At 33.0% G+C, this 26,718-nt stretch overlaps 1 protein-coding gene across 1 annotated transcript in view; it reads right to left on the bottom strand.

Annotated features, from left to right (window-relative positions):
• Positions 1 to 26,718, bottom strand: part of LOC124538649 (neurexin-1) — a 188,542-nt gene that overhangs the window by 80,156 nt on the left and 81,668 nt on the right. Inside the window, exon 4 of the mRNA XM_047115781.1 lies at positions 18,496 to 18,640. Within this exon, the coding sequence (XP_046971737.1) occupies positions 18,496 to 18,640 (145 nt within the window). The remainder of the gene's footprint in view (positions 1 to 18,495; positions 18,641 to 26,718) is intronic.

Genomic DNA, 26,718 nt, shown 5'->3' with positions numbered 1-26,718 from the left:
TAAAATATAAGTTTTATGCTTCTAGTTCTAAAATTGATAATATTTTCATACGACCTTTCATTCCATACAACCCTTTACAACACTTTTTTCCAATTAAAAAGTAGCCTATGTCCTTTCTTAGACTTAACGGTAATTTGTACGTGAAAGCAAGACAGACGACAGATTTACTTTCGCATTTATAATATTAGTATGGATACAAAAGAAAATGTCAATCTTCACTGAATATTGGCGGTTCAAATCCGAACAAGCACTTAGTTATTTGTCGAATAAAATGCCATAAGCACCCGCCAAGTTGTATAGCAGAGTGCGTAGAGTGCGTTCTACCTTTCCAATCCATGTGACATTTACGATCAGTTACTTTACACAGATTTACAAAGAAGCTTGTATCTCGTTGTGTAAACAGTGTCTTAGGAGGAAAATGTTTATTTATTTTCGGCTTCCCAAAGGTCATTGACACACTCGATAGAATAAATTTGGCTCTTTAGTAAAATTCAACAAGCATTAAAATTGGCACTAACAGACATTTCCCACGTGTTGATTTTTTTCGGTCAACTGTTAATCGATTTCAATAACGAATACATAATTAAAAAAATAAAATCGACTTAACAACAATCTGACTTCTTTAAAATAATATTTTCATATTTTTCCATTCAAAATTTGTCGTTGAAAACATCGGTCGAATTAAATTGGAACGTAATCCAGCTAAAGTTAAATTTATATACAAAAATAGATATTAATCAGTCACAAAAATTTATCAGAGATAAATTATAAATATAATAAATAATCGCCCGCAGCGTTACTAGCCTTTTATTGGTTGTTCGTGAGGTTTTATATGTATTAGTAAATATATGTAGTACTAGTTTAGTTTGAGTTCTTCCTTATGATTCAAGTTATCATACAAAAAGTCATCAAATTTGGTTTACTGTTTCGGGAAAGCGTAACAGATAGGCAAAAAAATTATTGTCGCTTTTCTTAAAAATATGATACGTTGATTTTCCTAGAGAAAAACTTAATCATAGATGTATCATTTATTATGTATTGTCTATGTTCTGTTATAACGAATTCAAAACTTACCTAAGAACACTATCATAAAATAACATAAATTATAGATACCACATTAATTATAATAATTAAAACATTTTTTTAAGGTATAAGATGGCGGACGAGCATATGGGCCACCTGATGGTAAGTGGTCACGATCACCCATAGACAATGACGCTGTAAGAAATATTAACTATTCCTTACTTCGTCAATGTGCCACCAACCTTGGGAACTAAGATATTATGTCCTTTGTGCCTGTAGTTAGACAGGCTCACTCACCCTTCAAACCGGAACACAACAGTACTGCGTACTGTTATTTGGCGGTAGAATAACTGATGAGTGGGTACCTACCCAGACGGGCTTGCACAAAGCCCTACCACCAAGTAAAACATAAATAGATAGCACACATCAAAAAGCAAATCACCGAAGCTCGAGCTCGTTTTTATCAGGAGAATCTTCACATAAAATCGGAGATTACAAATGACGATTTAAATATTTTGGTATATATATTTTTTAATAATTTGTTTCATTCTATTCATCTCATCTTCCTCAATAATCAAACTATAACAAGCGAAGATGATCGCTTCTCTCATATAACCAGTCTTATGCGAGTAAATTGAAAATCAATTAATTTTCCCCTGCTAATTAATCACACCTGCGAATCCATCCCGCTCCGTAGTTAATAACCCACTCGGGTTTAATAGTCTGGCATACTCGGTGATTGCCGGCCATCTTGTGACGTCATCAATCTGACAGCACACTTTAACACACACTACACTTAGGTCATGTTATGTTTTGTATGTGAGTGTGGTTTGAGGGTACTCATAAATTATAAAGCAGCGTTCATACTATGCGACACAATTTGGAATGTGATATAAATTATATATGAGGTGATTCAATTAACATTATTTCTTACAAACCGATTTCGACTGTTTAATTTTTGATTAGAATTTTTCTTTTAATGATAAATATTTGTTCAATTATAATAAGCCAAATCAGTGAACACGGACTGTCGATTTATCACAATTAGAAACTATTTTTGAAACGTTCCTTAATGCCTCTCAGAGTAGATGGAAGAGGCAAAAAAAATTTGCTCAAAGCCTTAAAACTGCCGCTCCATATCCTTGAACCAAGTGACTCTAAGGCGGACTGAGAATTCACTCTAAGGTTTTTCTGTCCAAATACAGTAACTCCTGGAGTCCGAAAATTAAAAGTGTTAACAAGTCTGTGCTTCGGAGGGCACGTTGGTAAAAATTTTGGTCCAACACCTGAACTCCTACTGGTCTTTGCGGATTTTTGTCCTACAGAATTATGTAAGTGTGCGCAAACAGAGCACACCTTCGTTTATGCACACAATTGGGCACTGTGGATGACAGCATCATCAGTATCATTGAGACATTAGAACTTGGCTTTTACTAATAATAATTAGAGATCACTACTTTCAGTAATCATTTTTCATCTGATAATACTAATTTCATTTCCAAGATCCTAGATGTACAAACCAACTAACGAGAATGTCTGTATAAAGCTGAAGCAACAGACGATACAAATATTCGTATTGGAAATACCTTGGAGTAATACTAGACTAGAAAAATCTTTATTAAACATAAACAAGTCGCTTTGTTGCCTCCACTGCTGACAGGAGGACGTTTGCGATTTAACGGGGAAATGCTGTTAGATTTTTTGCCATCATCCCACGCAGTCATTATTGTTGTTTTGTATAGTAAATTTAGTTAGTAGTAATAAAATCATAAGTTTTTTTATATAATATTTAAGTCACCTTATTAATTTTACCGCCGATTCTAAATTTCTTTTTAAAAGTGGAAAACGATCACAGGATTATATCTAGAGAAACTTCGCAAGTAATTGGTTTTTATGTCCCAAATTTAGTAATCGTTCCATTTTTAAAATTTACATTTATCAACTTTTTATATTTTATAATAACAATAAATTATGACAAAGGGTACAACTAATTATGCAATATTTAATTCCTAAAGCATCAGTTGCACGATCACACAACGCTGCAGATCTAGGTATTTCCCAAGCAACATCTGTTTCGTTCTATGCTAAATGCTGTGTCATTACAGCAATTAAGATAACTCACTAACCATTAATTATTCTGGATTCAAGCGCTTTACCTGAAACTACACGGTTACTGCTCGTTGTTTGTCTAACATTTACCAGAAATGTTTGAACAATTAATGTAATAATAATAACATCTCAAACTAAACCATTCTCATTAAAATGGCGTGTCTTCAATCCGTAAATAAACTAATACAACCCCGAAACATCTGTACAACAATTATATGTTTAGAATAATTATTTCTCGTGAGCAAATTGAACCCGTAACCGCCAGGGCGGAAATAGCTCGGAAATGGAAATGAACTGGAGAGACACCGCACGACACTCCAAAGTTTACGCCGATATTACAAGTTTCTAAATGTTACTAGGGTCAAAAATCTTCTGTTTTGGTATCAACTACCTCGGACCTGAGAAGAATCGGCGAATCAATATCATTAAAGAAGAATTCGTTAGTAATTTTGTCATGATATCAATACACCATCAATATTTAATTCGATCTTTTATTTTGTAGGATTTTGTGGGAAGGTCTCTCAAACTGAAAATATCAATAACGATTAATGATGCATGACTAAAAAATTATTAATGAATTCGTTCTACCTACCCTATAAATCCAAAGCCGTCAGTGATGACAATCACAGTAATAATATAAATATGAGTGCCATAATTAATTAATGCGTTAATTTTTTGAGCTTTATTTAAAGTACTGTTGTCAGAAATAATACATATATCATTATTTTGTCATCAGTAATGAATTCGTTTGCAGAATTCCAATTTATTCAAAGAACCGAAAATGAGTAAAATTTTAATTAAATTCCATGTATTCGTTTTACAGGTCAAGCCATTAAAAAACTACGTGTTTAACTTAAAACTCATTTTACAAATGCTAAGTAAGAATTTCCCGGATGCAATATTAATCGAAAGGAGGGGTTAAGTAAATTCAAGTGCTCTCCGATGAAAAGGGGGCGATGACTGTGGAAGCGCTATCGTGAAAAAATAATGGATTATGTTGATTTCCACTTTAAGTTGCAAACGTAATACGAGTCATTGTTAGAGAACGTTGTGAATATAAAATGTTCGATGAAAAGTACTTAAGGTCATTAGTATTCATCCAGTCATTTATTCTACTAATTTTAGAGAATTGTACACTATTTCAAAGTATATCATATTTGTCAATATGTATAGGAAAAACGGTACTGGGTTACTTGCTATTTCTTCTTGATAAAATCAATTCTCTGAACCGATGATAACTTATGACAATAATTTAAGAACCGAGTTGGATAAAGAAAAATTTATTTTGTAAAAAAAAAACAGAAAACAAATATTTAAAGTACAAAGTATCGAGTGATTGAAAGTTGTAAGAAGTTTGAACTTATGCATGAATCAAGCAGCACCTCGACCGACACAAATCTTCTAAGATGCACTGGGATCCCTCGTTCTGATCATGGCTTAAATATAACAATAGGTCCGAAATGTTAACAAGAGCGTGTAAAAGGGACTAAAAATCTATAAAACTAGGATCAAACACAAAAGAAAATTACGCTTGACATCCTAGAAGCGCGAGGCACGCACGACAAGGAATCCAATAGCCAAATTTTACCTTTTATGTGAACACAACTTAAAGAATACTCGTGGGTACTAATGTGTCGACGTGCGTGACCTCTGTGACCCGCGTCAGCACTCAGAGAAACTGATAGATAGCACTTAACAGATTTTCTTATTCCAATGTTCCATTTATAAATCCACCGGCTTGGGACAGAAAAAACTATCCGTAACTATTGATACAACTATTGATTTGTCCGTTTCAATCCAACTGAATCCTAAAATATTCAAAAGTCTTCATATTATACGACGCCTTTTCATTGGTTAATTTTAATAAAAAAATAGCCATACATTTATTTTTTCTTTTACAAAATTAAATTAACTATATGGAAAGTATTAACTGAATGGAAAGTAGTCTACCCAAAAAATAATTTTCCAAATTCGGTCGTAAATTATGGGTTTTGAGGTTACAAGCACAAAGATAACAACCGCATTGATAACCTACTTCTATATTTGAAGTCGCTTAAAAATGAATGCTTACACGTTTGCCTTTCATGCGTTCCAAAACCATCCGATTGTAATAAAATTCTATACAAACCCTTATTTTACTACTGCGAACTGAGGATAGGTATTCGGTAGTTACATGTGTAAAAACGTCAAGTAATTTCAATTCCGAGAAAGCGTTAAAACAGTTTGGACAATTCAACGAAAATATTTACAGGATCGACAATTTTTTACCAAGAGTTCTTGCTGTCATCATTCATAAGCAGTGTTTTATTATACAAAAGTACCTTTAAGGCGTAGTGTAGACAAGATCTGACGAATAGCGGATGATAGAACGTCGTCAGCGTGTAATGGGAACCCTATTTTCGTCGCTGTCTTCGCCTATAAATTTATTCGCCATTAAGGTAAATAATGTTTGTGCATTACATGTGCCTGGTACCGAGATTAAAAGGTAATGTTGAATCTATACATAGAATAAACGTATAACGATGCCGCTAGTATATTATATTTTGTTACAGTCATAATACAAATAACATTAAGACAAAAGTTGGGTTTGTTTTTTCCAGATTTGTGTAAAACTACTGTTCCGTTTACGCAGTTACTAAAGTTTCTTTCGCTATGTGTTATATGTATATCAATTAACTAGTAAACTAACAAGGTAAATATGACGCGATTCTTTTTGAGTCATAAACCAACTAATATGAATTTAAAATGATAAATAATAAGTTTATATAATATTAAATCATCCTATATAACAGAAAGTGAAAAAGGAAAAGAGAGGGTACAACGCTTAATTTTTGCCAGTTCATTGTACTGTAAGCCGTGTAAAAGTTTCAAAAAACATTATTCTAGAACACAGAGTAATATTTTGAGTAGGCCAGATACCACAAACCATCCGACCAAGCTTGCTCTTTTTGTTTGATCGATGGTAGCGATTTGTGTCATCGAGAATATAAATATATCGAATTGTGCTGTTATAAACTGTAAAATCTTTTCTAGGTTAGTAAATCTAGGGTTGAAGCAGGTGATATAAATTGTTAACATTTTGTTATTATGTTCAAATATAGCAGGAGTGACGTCATCATACATCTAAAATAAGTGACACGCAACACTTTTCACACAACCCAATGAACTTACGATATATAGTACTTTAAATCTGTGTTATAGAAGCTTTTCGTGCGAATGTTGGCAAAAATAAACAGGTATTTTAATAAACAGGCCAAAAATTCAACTTATTCAACAAGTATTTGTTCACGGTTTTCGTGGTCGTTGAATGAAACTACGTGAACTCAATATAAAGCGTACTTCGTACTGATGGTACGGCTTTATGCAAGAACTCATCAGCTATTCAACTGCCAAACATACTTTGTATCACTGCATTCAGGTCTGACTGACCCAGTCTAAGCTCAAGGGACATAACATCTTAGATCCCGAGATTAGCAGCCTATTGATGGGGTAAGGATTGGTTTACACTGCAAATTTTTGTGGTTTCTCTTCTCGGATATTACCGTTGGTCTTCTGCATAAAAGTATGTAAAACTTACGTACCGCCTTAACTCTCTCTAATCGAATCATATTTCTTGACTGTATAATATATTTTGTGTACATCTTGCTATCCGCTAGGATGAAGTCATCATCATTACGTAAAATTGTGATATAAAATGTTTCATAATTATATATTATTAATAGTATGGTAAGACTATTTTACTTGATAGCAGGACATTCTGTTAGTTCATTTGTTCATTTGTTTCACCCACTCATCAGACATTCTACTACCAAACTAAATATCGTTGTGATCCGGTTTACGGTTTAAAAGGTGAGTGAGCCAGGGTAAGGGCTTGGCGTTGTAAGGAATGATTAATATTTCTAATAGATCTATTTAATATGGGAGGAGGTGGCCCATTTACTCGTCCTACACCATAAAAACATGGCGTGTATACACTAGTTATGTAGAAAGTAATGTGTTGTACAGACGGGCGGAAAAGTACTCTTCGAAGGCTATTTACGTCGGTTTTCATCGTAAATTGCTTTATTACTCGTAACTGCATGATATAAATAAGGGTAATGAGCGTATCAGAGATTATATTTGGTATTCTAACGATAAAACCGCTGTGGTTATGAATTTATAACTCAATAAAACTGACTTTGTTCGCGATTTCAATGCGTGGGTAGGATCCCAATGCGTCGATCAATAGATGGAAATATAAAGAACTCTGCCAATTCTGACAGGTGAAACAGTGATTGATGTTCCTGATTTTTATTTAGTGAAGGCGATGAAGTAGTTTCTCGTCTAAGTTTTTAAATAGTTTTATGGTTCGCTTGACCAACTTATATGTATACATTTCTATATTTCTACTACTCATTAGATTATTTACTTAGAATTATTTGGCATTTTATATATATACAAGCAATAATTAAAGTATGTAATGGGTATTTATGCATGTGCCCAAATTTCGTTGAAATTAAACACATGCAGGTTTCCTCGCGACGTTTTCCTTTACCGCCGTGCTCGAGATGAATTACAAATAAATGAAAATTGACAACCTCCGTAGTCAAGTACTGTATCCACTGGTTTTCATGGGTATGTTACTTCGAGGTCTTGGATCGTTTCTCGGCCGAGTCGATGTAGAAAAAAAAACATTATTTTTTTTATTCGTTAATTCCGATTTTCTATAACACAAGTGCTTTAGCTACTAATATTGGAATCAGGGTAATGTATGATGATGTTTTCCAGTATTAATATTTTAAAAAAATAGTTTAGTGGTGCATGCCCGAGTTTAAACCCACAATCATCCAAATCTAAATACAGTATTGACAATATGTAATTTAAAAGACCAAGTATATGAGGCTAGATTAGTCTCTGTTACCTAACCTTAGGAAGTAACGGATAGAAAGTATAGAACTGTTAATAGAATAAGTCCTGCATACTTCATTTCAAAGTGACGGTTGATTTATCTTTTAATAAAATTATTTTCTTACAAGAAGTACTTTACCAATAGTATATTGGTAACACCTAATCAATTATAAGGCTGTTAAGTTAAATAGGTCAGAAATAATAATATAAATAATCCAATACTAAAAGATGTAACTACTATTCCAACTGACATGTACTTTCATCCCTTTCAAATATTAAATTACTTGCCACGACGATAAACGTCTTGACCTTGAATTACGAACGTATGCACACACGCCTCGCGACAGCCAGATCTAATATCTTTCAACTTACATATATATGTATAATACGATACAGACGTAGAAAATAAACAAGTTCATCATTACATATTATATTGGCTTACCGCTATCTGTATTTATGCTTAGATCTTGAAAATTACGCAACGGATTTGGATTCGGTTTTTTTTAATAGATAGCGATTGGAGAGTAAGGTTTTTGTATACAATACAAAGACAGTAAAGAAACACTGAAAATTTTAGAAGTTTCTAATGTGATGTCGTTTATAAATATTTATTTATAAACTAAACATTAAATATTTATTTATAAAGAAATTAAGTTATATTCAAACCATTTAGTATCAGCATTATATCCGTGCGAGGCCGGGCGAGCTACGCTTGTATAATATATTCTTAAACATTTTAAAAGTAAAATTATTTAAGGAAATATTAAGAGCCCTTGAATATCAAGACAAAGGCAGATGCAAATGTTTAAGATATATTCGATCATCTGTTTTAGATTATTTCGCTGAAGATGAGTGATATTTGTGATAACATTTTGAACGATGTTTTCTCCCACCAGAATAATTACGAACGCGAATCATATACAGTTAAACGCAGTGGTTCTTGTATGTATTTAAATCAGCGATTCTTCTATTAGTGTCCATGTATTATATCTACGGTATTACATGAGTTCCTTCATCTTTAGGAACATTTAAAAGATCGTTACAAAACAGCCATTGTTACCTGGGGCGTAGGGCTTTGTTGCGTGGCCGTGTTTTTACATCTTAAAAAACATAGATAGATTTTGTCGCGACGACTAAAGTTCTGATAAGTAAAAACTTTAAAAAAAGAATAACAAAACATTCGAATTATTCACAAAGAAAATATTTGCATTCTGTATTTGAAATTGATAATTTTTAAAACCAACTCTGTACACGAACTTGAAAAAAACTGGGTAGAACATCTTCAGTTATACATTATGTTGAAACGAGTCCTGATACAACTTTTGACTATTTTCAAATTCAGAATGTCAATTAGCTAAATTTTGACGTCATTTCAATGAAAACATCCATTTAATTTCACGTGAACACGATACGTAGCTCGGAGAATCTATTTACTTCGGTTTACAATTCACTTTCTCATGCAAATTAAAAATCCAACCGGTTTGATTTAACTAATGGGTTTTTAATAGTCCATTTAAATTTTCTATTTCAAAGACTATTTCGAAGAAAACTAAGTATGATATAAATTAATAATGACTGATGTATTGGATATATTAGTACACAATTCCACTACTCCGCAGTAGAAGGGTGGTGGTATAGACTCCAAGCAGAAAGTGTACGAAAAAATTGGGCTCTTGTTAGCTCTGTCAGAAATATTAACTATACCTTACTTGGTAAATGCGCTATCAAACTTGGGAGTTAATATGTTATTTACCTTGTGCCTATAGTTATGCTAGCTCACTCATCCTGAAAACCGTAATATATCAATACTGAGTACAGTTTTTTGGCGGTACAATATCTGATAAGTGGTTCGTAACTACCCAGAAGGGTTTGCATAAAGCCAGGCTACCCAATAAATTATAAAATTGAATTTGAAGATTTCTATTTATTCAAGATGAACACTAACAATTTTATAAAATTCGAAAAACATTGAAAATACCTTTAAGAGATAATCAACTTAGAAAAGTTTTTCAATGGTATGAAATGGTGTAGTAGCGTATATGTTGGAACCAAAAATCTATTTTGGATGTAAATATTGTATTTCACTCCGAATTTAGTGTCAATGATCTGACTCTAGAGTAGATCTTTGACATTACATAAAGTATAACTCTTCTACTTTAAATAAAGATTCCATTTCAAACCCATCTCATTTCTTCAACTTGTAAGTAGCTAAAGCACTTGTGTTATGAAAAATCAAAATAAACAACGGTACCACAAACGTCCAGACTCGGCCGGGCATCGAACCCGGGATATCGGAGAGGCGTACCCATGACAACCGGTGTACTCACCACTCGACCACGGAGGTCGTCAAAATATGGGCTTGACTAAGTTTCAGTAACAGCTCATTGGCGATACTTTTAGGGTGGCTATTACACGGTTCCCGTTATAGGAGTGGTCAGAAGCTGCCATATTATCCGGCATCAGCGCTGTCACGCGGGCTAAATTATGACCGAGTCTCTATGATTCATCTTTGTCACACAGAGATAAATCTACTAAGTGAGAAGGAAATGAAGAATGCATTATTTTTTCATTTATTAACGAAACATGTTAGGACAATATATATAATACTAGCCCGCGATTTCGTAGGCGTTTGAATTTAACAAAAATGTTATCATTGTAGTTAAGTTAATCCTTATTATATCAGCTTTCTGACAGTGAAAGTCCCGTCAAAATCGGTCTAGCTATTCCATAGATTACTCGGAACAAACATATAGACAAACAAAAATTAAAAAACAAGATGTTTTAGTATATGTATAGAAACGACACTCCAGTTTTATTATCTATCTATCGTGCTTCGCTTCGGCTGCTACGCCGAGTATAACACCGCGAGTCCACATTATTCTGAGCCTTTCTAGTATAAATATGAAACAAATGATCGCATGAGTAAAGCCACGGCAACAAGCGCACATCGATATCGGCGGATAAAACTCCTATCCAGAATTCAATATCCGAGCGAACCGTTCAAAATAATCTCCGAGAGCAAATATCGGGGCCGCGTTTCTATTACGGTTGGGTATGTGGCGAGTGTGGATGAGCTGTCGGTATATGTTTTTGGACTGGTAATGGCGACTTGTATAAAAATAGCCTTTCGATTTTATCTGCATCGAGAGTTAGCTTAGAATTTATATAACAATAAACCAAAATTCTATCTATACTAATCTATACTTATATCGATAAGAGGTACAAATTGTTTTTTTCTTTATAAGTAACAGCCTGTAAATTTCCCACTGCTGGGCTAATGGTTAAGCCCTTAAAGCTCTCTCCCATTAAGGAGAGGGCTAGGAACATATTCAACCACGCTGTTCCAATGCGAGTTGGTGGAATGCACATGTGGCAGAATTTTGACACATGCAGGTTTCCTCTCGATGTTATAAACACAAATTAAGCACATATATACAGTGGTGCTTGCTTGGATTTGAATCCGAAATCAACGGTTAACATGCTCGTGTTCTAAGCACTGGGTCATCTCACCTCTTAAGGTATGTTTTGACTAAAGTAAATTATTCGTTAATTTGTGTACCTTTAACGAAAGTACAGTTAGTAAAAGCAAATAGTAAAAACTGATTTTAAGTGGGTGTAGGTGTGTGATGACCTTTGCGTCAGACACGAGAAAATTAGTTTTGCTTGTAGATTTTATTTTTATTTCCATACATTTTTGAAGTAATAAAATTCTTTTTTAAAAAAATTACATCGACTTCAATGTGTTAACTAAATCCTTATGAAATTAAAAGTCCTTATGTAACAAATGGTTATTTGTTGATTTTTTCAAAAAGCGCTAAACCTATTTCATTAAAACTTATATGGGACAACTTCTGGAGCATGATATACCAAACAATAACATAACAAAAACCATTTTTAGTGAACCTGTACTTCTCTTCATAAAAACTACGAAGAGGAGTATATTATCCATATCCATATATTAATGTTGAAAGAACTATTTCCTAACACCTAGTAATTGAGGACTTACACCTTCCATCATCAGCTCAGCAGTATAACATTATAATTTCCAGAAGCAAATGCTAATATAACTTCAGAAAATATGTAAAACGCGGTACATGTGCCTATGAAATTTGAGGTTTCCCCTCGATTTCTCCAGGATCACCTCATCAGAATCTGATATCCTCATCATGGTACCATTCCAGGAATATCTTCTTTCTAACTAAAAAAATCATCAAAATCGGTTCATAAATGGCGAAGTAATCGGTGAACAAACATAAAAAAAAGCAAAATATATCGGTCGAATTGAGAACACTCCTTTTTTTGAAGTCGCTTAAAAATCGTAATATCTTTATCGATTGTCAAGTAATTACATCGATGATCATATTCTTATTGAGTATTCAAATTTATATATTAAACTATGTAATAAATTAAATAACCCTTTCTAGTAAGTTAGTTTGATTTGAAATTGGGAAGTAACAGGGGTGACAATTTGCGATAATTTTAACCCCTATGATACAATAGTGAACAATTTTTGAGTTATCGCGTTTTTTATATTTTATCAAAATAAACCAAAAATGCAACTTAAAAAATTTATTAAAAAAAATTCCATACATCAATTGAAATATATTTTTCTCTTCTATATTATTTGTTTCTTTATTATTTATATCTAATATCTGGTGTAAAAAAAACTATCTTAAATATGATGATGCTTGCAGTTTACGAGATTTAAATATTTTTAAATAGAGTCAACAAAATTCAGAAATAAAATTTCTCTAGCCTTAAAATAAACTCAAAAATGAAATCTGAGCAACCAAATTCGGATTCAAGATGAGATTCTCTCTTAAAGCGGGAACTTTCATAAATCCCCGGACAGTTGGATGGTTTTATGTTACTCCTACAAACTCTTACAAATAAATTGCTTTTGCGGGCAGTGGTTGAAAACAATTTTTAATTTTGTTAACGTTCGCTCAAATAATCAGAATCCACAAGATGATACATTTTTTTTCATGAGACATAATATAATCAGGCTCTCAATGATACTTGTATTTACTCCAATAAGCAAAAACGAGATCCATGTCACCTGTATATACATTATTTTGGTTATCTTTTACTTGTCAATACTTTGCCGGAAGTAACCTGGTATTAACTACTCTGTGCATAATGTATGTTCTAAATTTTGACTACTCTATACTGAAATATAATAAATATAAATATTAGATATGATGCAGTAGATAGTTGGAAATATCAAGTGTCCTTCATTTACTGTACTCAAACATTTGAGATAAGTTATAAATATTCATCTACAAGAAGGTATGACTTTCGATATTTAAACTTATCAAAGTTATTGATGTCGTGATTAGTACACAAGAGCGTAAAGTTTTAATAAAACTAATTTTAATTTCAATTATTATAAATCTTGTTATTAAAATTCGATTTTATCTATATGAATGTTAAAAATGTGAAAGAAACTCTGCATGTTTGTCTGTGTGTGTCTGTCTGTCTGTCACTCTTTCACGACCAAACGATTTTTTTGAAATTTGGTATAAAACAAACTTAAATTCCAAGAAAAGACATAGGCTAGTTTTTGCCTGACACTTAATTACCGGTATCCTAAACGCCAAAGTCACGGCCGACTACTAGTATTTTTTTTATAGGTTACTTTGATTTACATTTTTAAAGGTCAATGGTGTTTACCTTTGACGACGTTTCAATTCGAATGTTACCTACATCAGTAGCGATGCAACAAATTATATAAATAAATAATGGCCATTATTATCAATAAAGTAATTCCAAGTAGCAGTTGTTGGATTTAGTAAATTGTATAAGGAGTGTCTGGGCATTGTGAAAAGGATAGATATATATTTTGCATCTCTCTTCCCTTTCGCCAACACGGTCATTGCGGATCGAAGCAGTATTGAGAAGTAAGAAAACCTTGTAACAGCAAGTTTTCGTGCCCGCAATATAAATTTATTGTTGCTTTGTTCAAGTACTTCCATAATAAAACTCATCAAATTATTTTAACTTTACCAAATAATGTTAAAATGAGTTGATAAATAAATTTTACCTCTTTATAATAGTTGATTTATATTCATTCTAGTTACCTATATGATGACCTCCGTGGTCGAGTAGTTATGTGTCACCATAAGATTACAAAATTTGTTAGATTACAATCTCTGTCGTTAGATTGTAATCTATAATAAAGCTCACTCACATTGGGATCAAAATATGTAATGACATCTAATATTATTTATTTATATAATTTACTAAATCAAACATTTATATTGGGAATATATCTTGTGAACTCAGCTTAAATCATCCATAGTACATATTCGTAAGCAGTTCGTCATAGATCAATGACCTGTCCCATAAACGTTGGCGTGTTCACGTGATAGATATGATCCAGTGTTTGATAAATGACCAGCAGAGCCTTATCTGTAGGAAGACATTAAAATAGAATCATATGAGTTATATATTAAGTATCAGTGAAATTCGGAATCTTATTATAACTCTACTACTAACTCTATCAATTTGTATTCGAATATAATTCAGGCATAAGATCTTAGCTCCCAAGGTTGGTGGCACATTGGTGAGGTGAGAAATGGTTAAAATTACAACACCAATGTATGAGTGCAGGTAATTGTTTACCCCTACTCTCGAATATAATTTAGGCATAATATCTTTATCCCAAAGTTGGTGGCACATTGGCGATATGAGAAATGGTTAAAATTACAGCGCCAATGGCTTTGTGGACTGGTGAATATTTGCCCCTTACGTGGCCCATTTGCACCGCCTACATATGCTATACTATATATACTATTATTCAGCTAAAGGTCACAATGAGGGTATAAAAAATTTTGAAACTTAAAGGTAAGTATGTATTTGCATATATCGAACAATCTATGTTAAAGCTTGACTTCCAGGCAGTATATATTACACACATATAGTATATAACTAACATGACTGTATTTTTAAATGCTAAAAATTCTACTTGTAGCTTCACTTAATATAGTTTTTAAATGTTTTCAAAAGGGTTTGTAAAAGCCTACTTGAGTAAAGTATATTTTGATTGATTGACAAGTTATAAGTCGGCGGAAGTAAAGATCTTCGATGGCTACCAGGTCAGAAAATAAAAAAAAAACGCTTGAAAAACATGTCAAGAAAAGTACTGAAATATTTTGTCGTTACTTATAGAATAATGTATATTTATATCTACATTATTTTATACATTTATTGAATCTCAGAATACGCGACAGTCTTTTGTTTTTAATAATTCCTTCGCGTATCAACTAATATAACTCAATGAGTTTACAGTATAAATTCGCTCAACCCGACTCCATCTAAGGCTTCCATCGCGATCTCAGCAAAGTATTGTTATTATGTATCGGCTATTACCCCTTGACCTGACCTGAACACCCCTCTCAACTTTGTTTGCGTAAACATTGTAAATTATAATAATGTTTCGTATCCTTGAGAATGTATTTACCTACTACTGTGTTTTTTTATGTTATAGGGTGCAAACGAGCAGGAGGCTCACCTGATGGAAAGCGACCACCACCGCTCATGGAGATCTGGAGCACATCTGGAGCTTACAGGTGCGTTGCCGGTCTTTAAGGAAGGAGTACGCTCTTTTTTTGAAGGTTCCCAAATCGTATCGGTTAGAAAAAAACCGTGTTATTGGAATCGCAATCGTACATAGAAAAATAGAATACCTTATAACGTCTATGCGATTTCACACATTCATACAATGTACAAATATGAACTGGGATAGTTCAACGGTAAAAAAGGTAAGGTACGTAAAATTTTAATAGAATTCAATCGGTTTAAATAAAAAAGCAATTGTAAGGAAATAGAAAAAAACAACATAGTCTAAACAATATCTATAATAATATAAATTCGAAAGTAACTCTGCGTATCTGTATGTCCGTCTGACTGACTGTTAGTCTTTCACAGGCAAATTTGATATTTTGATAAGAATCAAGGAGAGACATCTCCTATTATTGTAACTTAAAACTCACAACAACAACAACCTGTAAATTCCCACTCGTGGGCTAAAGACCTCCTCTCCCTTTGAGGAGAAGGTTTGGAACATATTCCACGCTGTTCCAATGCGGGTTGGTGGAATACACATGTCACGTGCAGGTTTCCTCACGATGTTTTCCGTCACCGCTGAGCACGAGATGAATTATAAAGACAAATTAAACACATGAATCAGCGGTGCTTGCCTGGGTTTGAATCCGCAATCATCGGTTAAGATGCACGCGTTCTACCCACTGGGCCATCTCGACTCACAACCCACCTCTAAAACGCAAACGAATCCACTCGGACTACTAGTCTCTATATTACAAATGACTTCAAATATTATATAAATAACTCTGATTCAATGACTCGTCGTCACTCAAACTCCAACAAGCTAAATGGGTCAAGTTACAAAAATAAATTGAATGACCTTTCGGGTCTGCATACACAGCCTCCGAAATAACGCGACTGAAGATAAATGTAGCCTTTTTTACCTATAACCTGACTAGGCGGGTTGTATTTTATTTGTCAGTATTACCTTGACTTTATATCGTTTTATAGGTTATAGAAATCCACTTTTAGTTTGATATAGTTAGAATTTTTATTCGAATATGTTTTGGATAACGACCCGAAAAATACTATTTCCCTAAAGTAATAGAAATATAATGTTAAAAATATTCTAGACACACTGTTCATGTTATCTCTTCAGCCTGTAATTCAGCTCGTTCATCCTTCACTGTTAAACAAGCAACAAGCTTTAGTACCGTTATGTATGGACCTAGCTGGAGTCTCCAACTAGCTGTGTCATATATTTGCTAGACAATTAACACAATTGTTTAAAAGTTTTCGTACTATTCACAAAATATTCAACCAAATATACCTAAATGGACTAGCTGCATATTGGTGGTATAAAATGGTAAGCCAGGAAAACTATAGGTCGTGCTCGCATCTGACAATGAATATTAAGGTATTAAGTGCCCCTATTTTCGCACACCTACTTTTCTATAATATATATTTTGCATAGTTGATTATACCGTTTGGTAACCGTTACTGAAAATCGGTCAGTAGAATCTTAGTCTTATTCGACTACCAAAACTAAAATTATTATATTATAAGTGGATGAGTCAGCTCGCATAATAAGTCAAAAGTTTTAAGGTTAACAGGGTTTCATTGTTGCATTGGCGAACGGCAACGCTACTCTTTTCTTAGCTTCTACTTGTAACAATATAAGCCGTCATCAAAATACATTCAAGCACTTGAAATATCATCCACATCTACTTAAGAATAAAAATATACATTTTTATATTTCACGAAGCGTTACATCGCTCAGCCAATTATTATAACATCAGTGGATGATAACAAAAACAAAAGACAACACATTTTACCACGAAATAACGGTACTCAGTATTGTTGTGTTCCGGTTTGAAGGGTGAATAAGCCAATGAACGCACAAGGAACATAACATCTCAGTTCCTATGGTTGTTTGCGCATTGTGACATTGTCTATGGACGGTGGTGGACAGTAGCTATAATTAAATTTTCAACTTAAATATCCAAAGTCAAATATTTTTCGCAATTAACAACATTTTTCATAAATTTTTGCAACGAGTTTGACGTCACTCACACGTTGCATTTCAAGAAGTCCTTGAACGAATATTTTTTGTATCATTAATTAAAATACACGATAATAATACTCGTATACTGTTAAACGTGGAAAAAGGTATACGCATTTGTGTGGTGAAATTAAGGCTTTGTACACGCTTCTGCTTTTGACTTGAACTAAAGTAGAACGCTATGGAATTTCTTTGTTGGATTTACTGAACGTTTTCTACCTAACCGTGCATCCTAAAACGAACTCTATTTACAACAGACTAAGTTCCCATTTCCGCGGGTTAATATTGCTTGACAATGAGCGTGGAAAATTGAGATATTTATAAAATATAGTTGAGTGCATGGAATTTTATATTTTCCTTTCAGCTTTATTCTTCCTTTAATAAAAGTCCTTGGGAGGCGATCATTTTATACTTATTTAAAATTAGGTACCTTTTCCAATTAGGTTAAGCATTGTTCCACTTGAGTGTGTGTGTGTGTGTGTGTGTGGTTGTGTTGTATTGTGTTGCTTATGATATATATATACGGTTATTTATTTAGTATGTAACTGATGCCCTCTCCGTTCGACTTAAGGTAACTCTCTTACAAAACAAACATCAGTTCTCTGTATTAACAATTTCTAAATTTAATTTTTAAAACTACTTTCTCACAGTTTGAAACCAATAGTAAGTGAACAAATGAATTTAATTACCTTATAACTGAACAGCAATACTTCTCATTGACATGTACGGATTTGAAGTTAAATATGTGTGCGCGCGCGCGCGCGCGTGTGTGTGTGTGTGTGTGTGTGTTTAAAATACAGGTAAGAAGAACATGACAAAATTCCACAATCTTCTTATAATCATCATTCTAGCTTAAATAAATGACTTACCTTCAAATCTCTCGAATGCCGCAACTCCTGTCTCCGGGGTGGCTGTCCGGGTAAATCCGAGTACACCAAATTTCGCACTGATCCTTTAAACTTGGGCTCGAAAATCACTGACGGTAAGGCTAGCGTGGTCAATTTTGAATTGTACCTGAGGACAAAGGAGATTGGTCCTATTACATATATTATAGAGGACATTACTAATTATACTTTATCGTCTAATCACTAATAGAAACTTATATGTTTGGCTTATAATCATTTTCAAATAACACATATAAATAATTTCAGATATTTTAGGTAGGTTTGTAATTCCTGTACATAAATCTTAATCAAAAATCATTAAGTCAAGCCCGATCAAGCACTACCGACTAGTCGTCATCATCAATCGTCTCCTGATCGATGGTGAAGGTGTGTCAGATCATATTCCATCACACGTGTTTTCTTGTATCGGGGATTTGTAAGGTTGTTGTATACTATTGTTTTACTTAACTACTTACTATGAGATTTTCGAAATTTTGGCCCATTTATATTTACTAATATGAAATTTAGTTTTCGCTATATACATATACGTATACGCTAAGATTTTTGGAAATCATACTTTAAGAGACTCTCCTGAAATGTATTGCTAAATTATTCCTATACATATTCATAATTTCATAATAGTCAATTCATTGACGAAGTATTTTCATTTGTAAAGCCATAAAGCCAAGTGTGCAGAGATGTCTCACTCAATTGCAGGTATGTGACTCAATTTAAGGTCCAATATACAAACATGGTCAGTTTAATATTTGTGGTTTCTACAAATATTGTACAACAGATATGAAGCAGAGAGTAAACATAGAATAATTTAGCAGTATACAAATTTGCATCAAGTGATGTAAATTTAATAATTAATAGGATTATAATATGTTTATTGTAATAAACCGATTTGTTTTGTTATCAAAAAAAGGTCTAATATGATTTGAATGCATTTATTAAAATAAATAAAATATTTCAAAAATAGAATACAATATCAAAAGCAAAGCCGTTTCAAGTCTACGATTGCACAATCCATCCAGCGAGACAAGGACACCATTTATCTTCCTTCCTTTTCTATCCTATCAAGTGTTGACAGCGCAATATATTTGAGCACGACTTGACATATATTTTATGTGTGCAAAAAAACTCTTGTTTCGAGAGTTGGATTGAAAATAGTTATTTCAGAATTCGTTTAATATATTTCTAAATCTGGAATCAGGTAATTTGACCCAACGTCACTTTTAAAATCATATTTAACATTTATTTTAATACGTGGAACTTTTTTTTAAAATAAAGGACAGTGTTGTCTGGGTATAAAACGTGTAAAGAGACTTATCAGTCTTAATATAAATGTGTGGTCAGCACGGTATCAGTTATAACATTGCAACGAAAAGTATGAAGGAGTTTTTTACGACCAGCCTGAAGCCAACCGCTTTTTACTATGCGCCATCATGCGGGCTGTTAAGCCTCTAAGTGCTGATAATATTAATGGGTTCGCTTAGTGTCACGCACGATACCTACAGTTGAGATGCGATGCCTTCTTGTCTGCATAAAACAATCAATCTTTACATGTACTTTCACACTTATCAAATATGTTTATTCGTTTATTTCGTCCATAGATATATCACAAAAAATATTATGTCAACAGTGAACTTCGCGTCTGGCTGTCTGTATATTCGCGATAAACTAAAAAACTACTAAACGGATTTTCCTACATTTTTCACTAATAGACAGAGGAAGGTTTAGATATATAATTTATTAAGTTTTTTGTGTAAATAAGTTGAAATATAAATAAAAGGCAAGCATATAATAAAAAATATGCCGACCCGTACGAAACCGGGACGAGCCGTTAGTATCATTTTATATTTTAAAAAAGTATCGTTTTACTCTCTGATTTTGCTTAACAATAATGGAGATCACGCTGCAGGGTATGCCGGGAATGTTTGCTTCAAAAATTACAACATAATTAAAATTAAGTACGTAATTAATATTCTGATGTGAAGTGTAAACAAATGTAAAATGAAATATAGGAGCTAGAATTTACTTTTCTTATTTTCCATATCATAAATTAGTATAAAATAGAGTAGGTACTAGTAATCATGAGTCACAATTAAAATACTTTATATTTGTCTGATTATTATTATTATTTACTTTATATTAAAGTTTTTTGTCAAAAGATTGATTATTCTTTTGTATCTATTTCTTTTCGTAGGATACAAGTTTTCCAACTCCGATTAGGGACGCATCTTTAGGGACTCAGGGAACAAGTTTTAGGACTTTTGCATACTTAGAAAAATGTTTCCTATCTACAAAAACATATAATCCATCTTACAGACTTCAAAGTATCACTGAAATAAAAATAAAGGTAAGATCTTATTTTATTATATGGTATGGAAATTGATTATCTAACGGTAATCATATTTTTATAATACAGTAAAAAAAGGAAAATAACAGCCTGTAAGTTTCTCACTGTTGGGCCTAGGACTGCTCTTCCATTAAGGAGAGGGTTTGGAAGATATTTCACCACGCTGTTCCAATGCGGGTTGGTGGAATAGACATGTGGCTGAATTTCGATGACATTAGACACACGCAGGTTTCCTCACGATGTTTTCCTTCACCGCCGAGCACGAGATGAATTATAAAGAGAAATTAAGCACATATATATAGTGGTGCTTGCTTGGGCTTGAACCCGAAATTATCGGTTAAGACGCACGCGTTCTAACCACTAAGCCATCTTAATAATAAATGCAGGTCCAACCAATTGAATTGAATTTTTCAATTTCGAATTTCGAACTGCCAACGAATTCGAAGTTGCCAATGTTATGCTCCTGTATTCAAAAGCGAAGTGACGCCATTCATCCTGTGGCTGCACTTACTCGTCAATTTCAGGAGACCTTCCCTCTAATTATGAATATGTCCCATTGTCATACATCAGAATTGTCATAGTGCAAAATCTAGGTGGCAAGTGACTAGTGACTTGTTTATTCAATGGCCAGTGATTTGTGACTATTTGAAATTACAGTGATTTTGTCGAAATGTTGTCTAATTTTACACAATACACTGTAATCCTATTTTACCCCAATTATTCTAGATATTTGTATTCTTTGAAATGTCTTGTGGGCTAACGGACAATCGATAAAGAGATTCTGAATTTACTTGACGTGACGTTACTTTCCGAACAGAACATATCCTTACTAAATAATTTTTTTTTGACTTTGAGTATGATCGTGAAAGATTAGAGAATGTACGTGTGTGTTCACACACTTATGTTTAATAATTTATGTAGTTGACTCTCTCTCTTGAGATTGACTGCGGTCGAAATCGGTTAGGACGACATAAAATCTCATTTAAAATGCCTTTTTGAACTGTCAGCCAACCGATTGAGAGGTTTTCGATTCGAATCTAAGGTTTGGTCAATTTAAAGTTATTGGCCTCGTAAAATGTCTGACGCTATTGGTCCTGCGCCTAAACTTTCTTCTGTGTAGTTAGATTGCCTTTCTATCGTATACGAGTGAGAGGTTAAAGTGCAGTTATGTTAGTGCCTACACTTTAGAACGGTAGTATGTCACGCTTAGTGGACTAGAATAGTTGTGAAAATATCGGACATCAACTAAATGCAACGGCAACTAATTGTTTCCCAAATCGACCTCTTGTTCTTTATTTACTTCTATGCTTTCAGATGAAGTTTTTGTACTATGTAAATATTCAAAATTAGATTTTAGATGATAAAAAAGCGTGGAGTTAATACCTGTTGACTTCCAAGCAGGATGTATTAATTTAAAAAATTGTATTTAACTACTTGATTTTGTATTTTTTAAATGTTGAAAAAGAGTAACTACTGAGTTTCGTGCCGGTTCTTCTCGGTAGAATCTACTTTCCGAAACGGTGGTAGCTTTACTTAATTGTAAAATGACGATTCAAAGTGCTTCTAAAAGCCTACTTGAATAAAGTTTATTTTGATTTGAACATATTCCTATAAACTTATATTTATTTGTTACATTTCACTCATTCGATTTTGCGATGTCATCGAAGAATTGCTAAATACTTATCTTTATTACATAGTATAAAACTAAGACGCTTACCGCTGTCAGTCCCTGTTTATGCTTAGATCTATAAAATTACGAAACAGATTTTGATGCGTTTATTTTTTTAATAGATAGAGTAATTCGAGAGGACTGTTTTCATATGTAATACATAGACAATATAGTCAAGAAATAAGAAATAAACTATAGTATATTTAGTATCAGCATTAGATCCATGCAAAGCTGGGGCGGGTCGCTAGTTCACTTATATAAAAGCATCATAAAATCTTATTAATTTTTGTTATTTGCTTTAAATTAAGGCATAAACCACAAATCCTAAAGGTAATAAATCTTCCATTATATAGTCAATATCGTTAGTCGAGCTTATTTGTATTATACCTCGAGGTCGAAGTTAATCCATTTTAATTTGAAGAAAAATCTCACTAACTGTAAAATAAAATTAGAATTTTTATGATATTGAGTAATAAAAAAGCCTTGTTTTAGTTTATTTGCCGATGATTACTTTATTTGAATGGAAATATTACACTTTTAAGGTATCCTAGTAAACTAAAATATGATTTTAATACTGCGTCCATTCTGACTTTGTTCGGGCAAAATTCATATAAAGATCTCTTTTTCTGTCCATGAAGTTTAAATTTCCAAAAGTATTTTTTAGCATCTATATCACGATCAACGTTTGTGTGATTTTTTTATAAATTTTGCACGGGTAAAGCTGACCAATAATCTCGGGTTCATAAGAATAATCAAAGAAATAATATGTGAGCATAAACTAAGTCATATATTACCAAAAACGTCATTTTATTTTATAAATAGAACCGAACTGAATATATACTAGCATAAATGACTTAAAGTTCTGATTGAAACAGATCTTAGTTACCAATACATTTGCAACGAAGCAAGGAGCACCATCGTAAGATATAATCTTAGTACCGTCTTCATATTAATCCATCTGATGTTGCAGTCTGATACACATCTCAAGAAGTTCCCGGCGGTGCAATTTAATTAGCGCAAGTGATTCTTACACAAACACAAGTATAAAAGCAAGTAAGAGTTCGGTGAAGTTATTCGATTTGATAAGCGATGGTTTAATACAAGCAAAAACTCTTACAACTATGATATACAAAGTTATAATTGAATGTTTTAGATGAGATATGAGAAATTATTATTGATTAAAATTTTACATTTTTGGAAATTAATTTTAGGAAGGCAGATGAGCAAACAGTTTTGGTCTGACTATTCTACTTCATCATCGTCATCATCATTAGCAGCCCATGTTTGTCCACTTCTGGACATAGGCATCTTGAATGCATGGCACTGTGGTCTTTCTTTGGCTACTCGCATTCAGCTCCTGCCTGCCGTCTTGCGTAAATCGTCCACCGTACACCGTCCACGGACATCGTTGGGGTCCGTTGTTGTCCGTCCAACACTATGTTTGCCGAGACGCGGTCTCCACTATAGAAAACGTTTTCGCCAACAGTTTTTTATCTACTTTATGCGACAAAATTAAAATAGGTTAAATAAAATAAATTAATACCAAAAATAGAAGACAAATCAGCTGATTTTAAGTGGTGGTAAGAAATGAAAAACAATTTTCAACACAATTGCCAACTCTAAAAACAAGGTTTACCATTTTGGACACTCTAAAATTTGACTTGGAATACTCAGTCACGACACAATACCATTTTACTGTTATTCTTAAGTTATTTAAAAGATTCAAAGCTTAAGACTTTAAGGTAACTTCATCTTAAATCTCGAGAATAATTACCTAAGCAATACTTATCTCGAGAAGTTAAACGATGTTTCAGTTTAATTAGACCAAGTAAACCTCACTTAGCATTGCTGACTTATTGCGGAGATTAGTTTTGGAATAAGAATATTAAAATGCGATTCACAACTAATCCAATCGATAAAAGTAAAATAAATAATTATTCAGTTATTTTTTTTTAAACTCAAATTGAAAACTTGACAATGATAAACTGCAATTTTGTTTCTTCTATTTTTATACAACACATGCTTTTGCCGGTTCTTCTCAGGTCATGTCATGATGTGTCCTCTTTTCTAAACTGGTAGTAGTGCTTAATTTAACTATCAATATGTAAGTGCTAAAGTATAATGCTTTCATATTGAATATAGAAATTTGAGTTTGAGTTTCAATACCTACAGACATTTCTTTAATCGCCTTTACGTAGCTACTTATGGACCGAAGATTTTATGCCCCTTATACACTAACTCACTCTGGTTTCAAACCATAACAAAGCAACCGCAGTACAAACTTCCTGTCAAAGTTACGAGCAGTGGTATCTGCACAGACGAGCTTGCATAAAGTTCTGCCCAAGAAAGTTCGTATTTTTTTTTTCATCCTTTGAAACTTTTTACTCATTATCACGAACGATCTTTGTAGAACGTTTTGGAGATTTTAAATTGAGGTAGATGTTGCTTGAATGTAGGCCTGTCCAATGAAAATGGAACATACGTTATATGCCGCCTTAAATAAAACGTTGTTTGTATAACAAAATCCCAAGGATAATTTGAACTTCGTCGATTAATAAATATAATTTAGTATTCGACTCAAGGTCTTAAGGAGAAAGATCGATAAGCCCGTAGTATTTATTGATTTATTTAGTACTACTTAGTTGTAAGGCTCGGTCGTCAGGTGTTAGGCATACAAAAGTAAAGTATGGCCTTCCTTCAAGGTTGCTTTATACCAGATCTCTTCAAATTCGGTTTATTAGTTTGACCTTGAAAGAGCAACACATAGACAGCTACTCACACATTTATAATATGAGTATAGATATTAAGCATACCTATAACCAAATTGTAAAAACAAATGACTGCGACTTTAATATCTTGGCGGTTACGCTCATTCGAATATATGATTTATTATTATTTGAATTACGAATCGATGTTAGTTTAACGTCTAATGTAATCGTGTAAAATGTCTATTCATAAATACTTGTAAAGTGTTGCCAGGAGTATATTTTGGTATTGATTTTATCTGACATTCAGCGTTGTCTCAGCTAGTTGGAATTCTCAGCGGTGTTGCAATTTAATTAGCTCCAGCGATCCCAACTAAGCACTAATACTTGGGTAACGTACAGCTGGAAACTTAAGTTACAGACTAATTCAATTTAACATAAATACTCCTACTTCGTTACTGTTAACGGTATATGTTACAAGTTTTTTCTTTATTTAGTAAACTTTTTATTTCTAAGCAAAGAAATCATGGTATAGTTTACGTTCGTATTTCGTATGTATATTAATCGAGGAGAGAAGAATAAAGTGATAATAACATGATGAACAAATGATATCAGTTATTATACATCGCTTGAAAGGCTCATATTCGTTACTTGTCGATTTTTTTTAAATAGTCTAGAATAAGTTTTTTTTATTACTTTAGAAATCCTATTTTCATTTACCATAAGTAAAATGAGATGAAAACCATTACAGTATTTAAAAGTCGATTCACGATACGATGTACGATGTATTTAAAAGTATTTATTATATTTGGAGTCGGTGTTCGACATAAAAAAAAGAAAAAAAAAAATTCTGTAACCTCCTCCTTTTTGAAGTGGGTTGAAAAATGCCATTCCAAACGGTTCAGTGGTATACATGTAAAACCACATAAGACATTTTGCATAAGCTGTAACAATATTTAATATATGCTGTGCCTTAAGATTTTCGGTGAAAGTTCATTCGTAAAACCGCCTAACCGACTGTTGACTATCGACCGTGTAGCTGTCTGTAAATGTTACTCTGCTACGGCTGTTACGGCTAAGTCCTCCTTTTGAGAGGTAGGTTTGAAGCTTATTCCACTACATCGCTCCAATGTAGCACGATAGAAATTTGTATAGAGATTTTCGACTGACACATGGCACAGTTCACGATGCCTTTTCACTGCCAAGCATGAAATGGTTTATAAGAACAAATGAAGTACATGAAAATTCAGTAGCACGTGCAAGTGCTTGAAACAACAATTTTAGCCGATATTTTACTCTTTTTCATATATTAATAAAATAATAGCATCTAGTTCCTGACTGAGCAAAGTTAGTACATCCTTCGTAGAGCATTATATTCGTTTCCAAAATAAAATTCCGCAACTATTTTCACCTTCAAACGTTAAAAAGTAAAAAAGAAATGATAAAGTATAGTAGTCAAAAGGAGATTATAT

Source organism: Vanessa cardui, chromosome 20, assembly GCF_905220365.1.
Source record: "Vanessa cardui chromosome 20, ilVanCard2.1, whole genome shotgun sequence".
Classification (NCBI taxonomy): domain Eukaryota; kingdom Metazoa; phylum Arthropoda; class Insecta; order Lepidoptera; family Nymphalidae; genus Vanessa; species Vanessa cardui.
The sequence above is the reverse complement of the archived record's forward strand: the minus strand, read 5'-3'. Positions and strand labels throughout refer to the sequence as shown.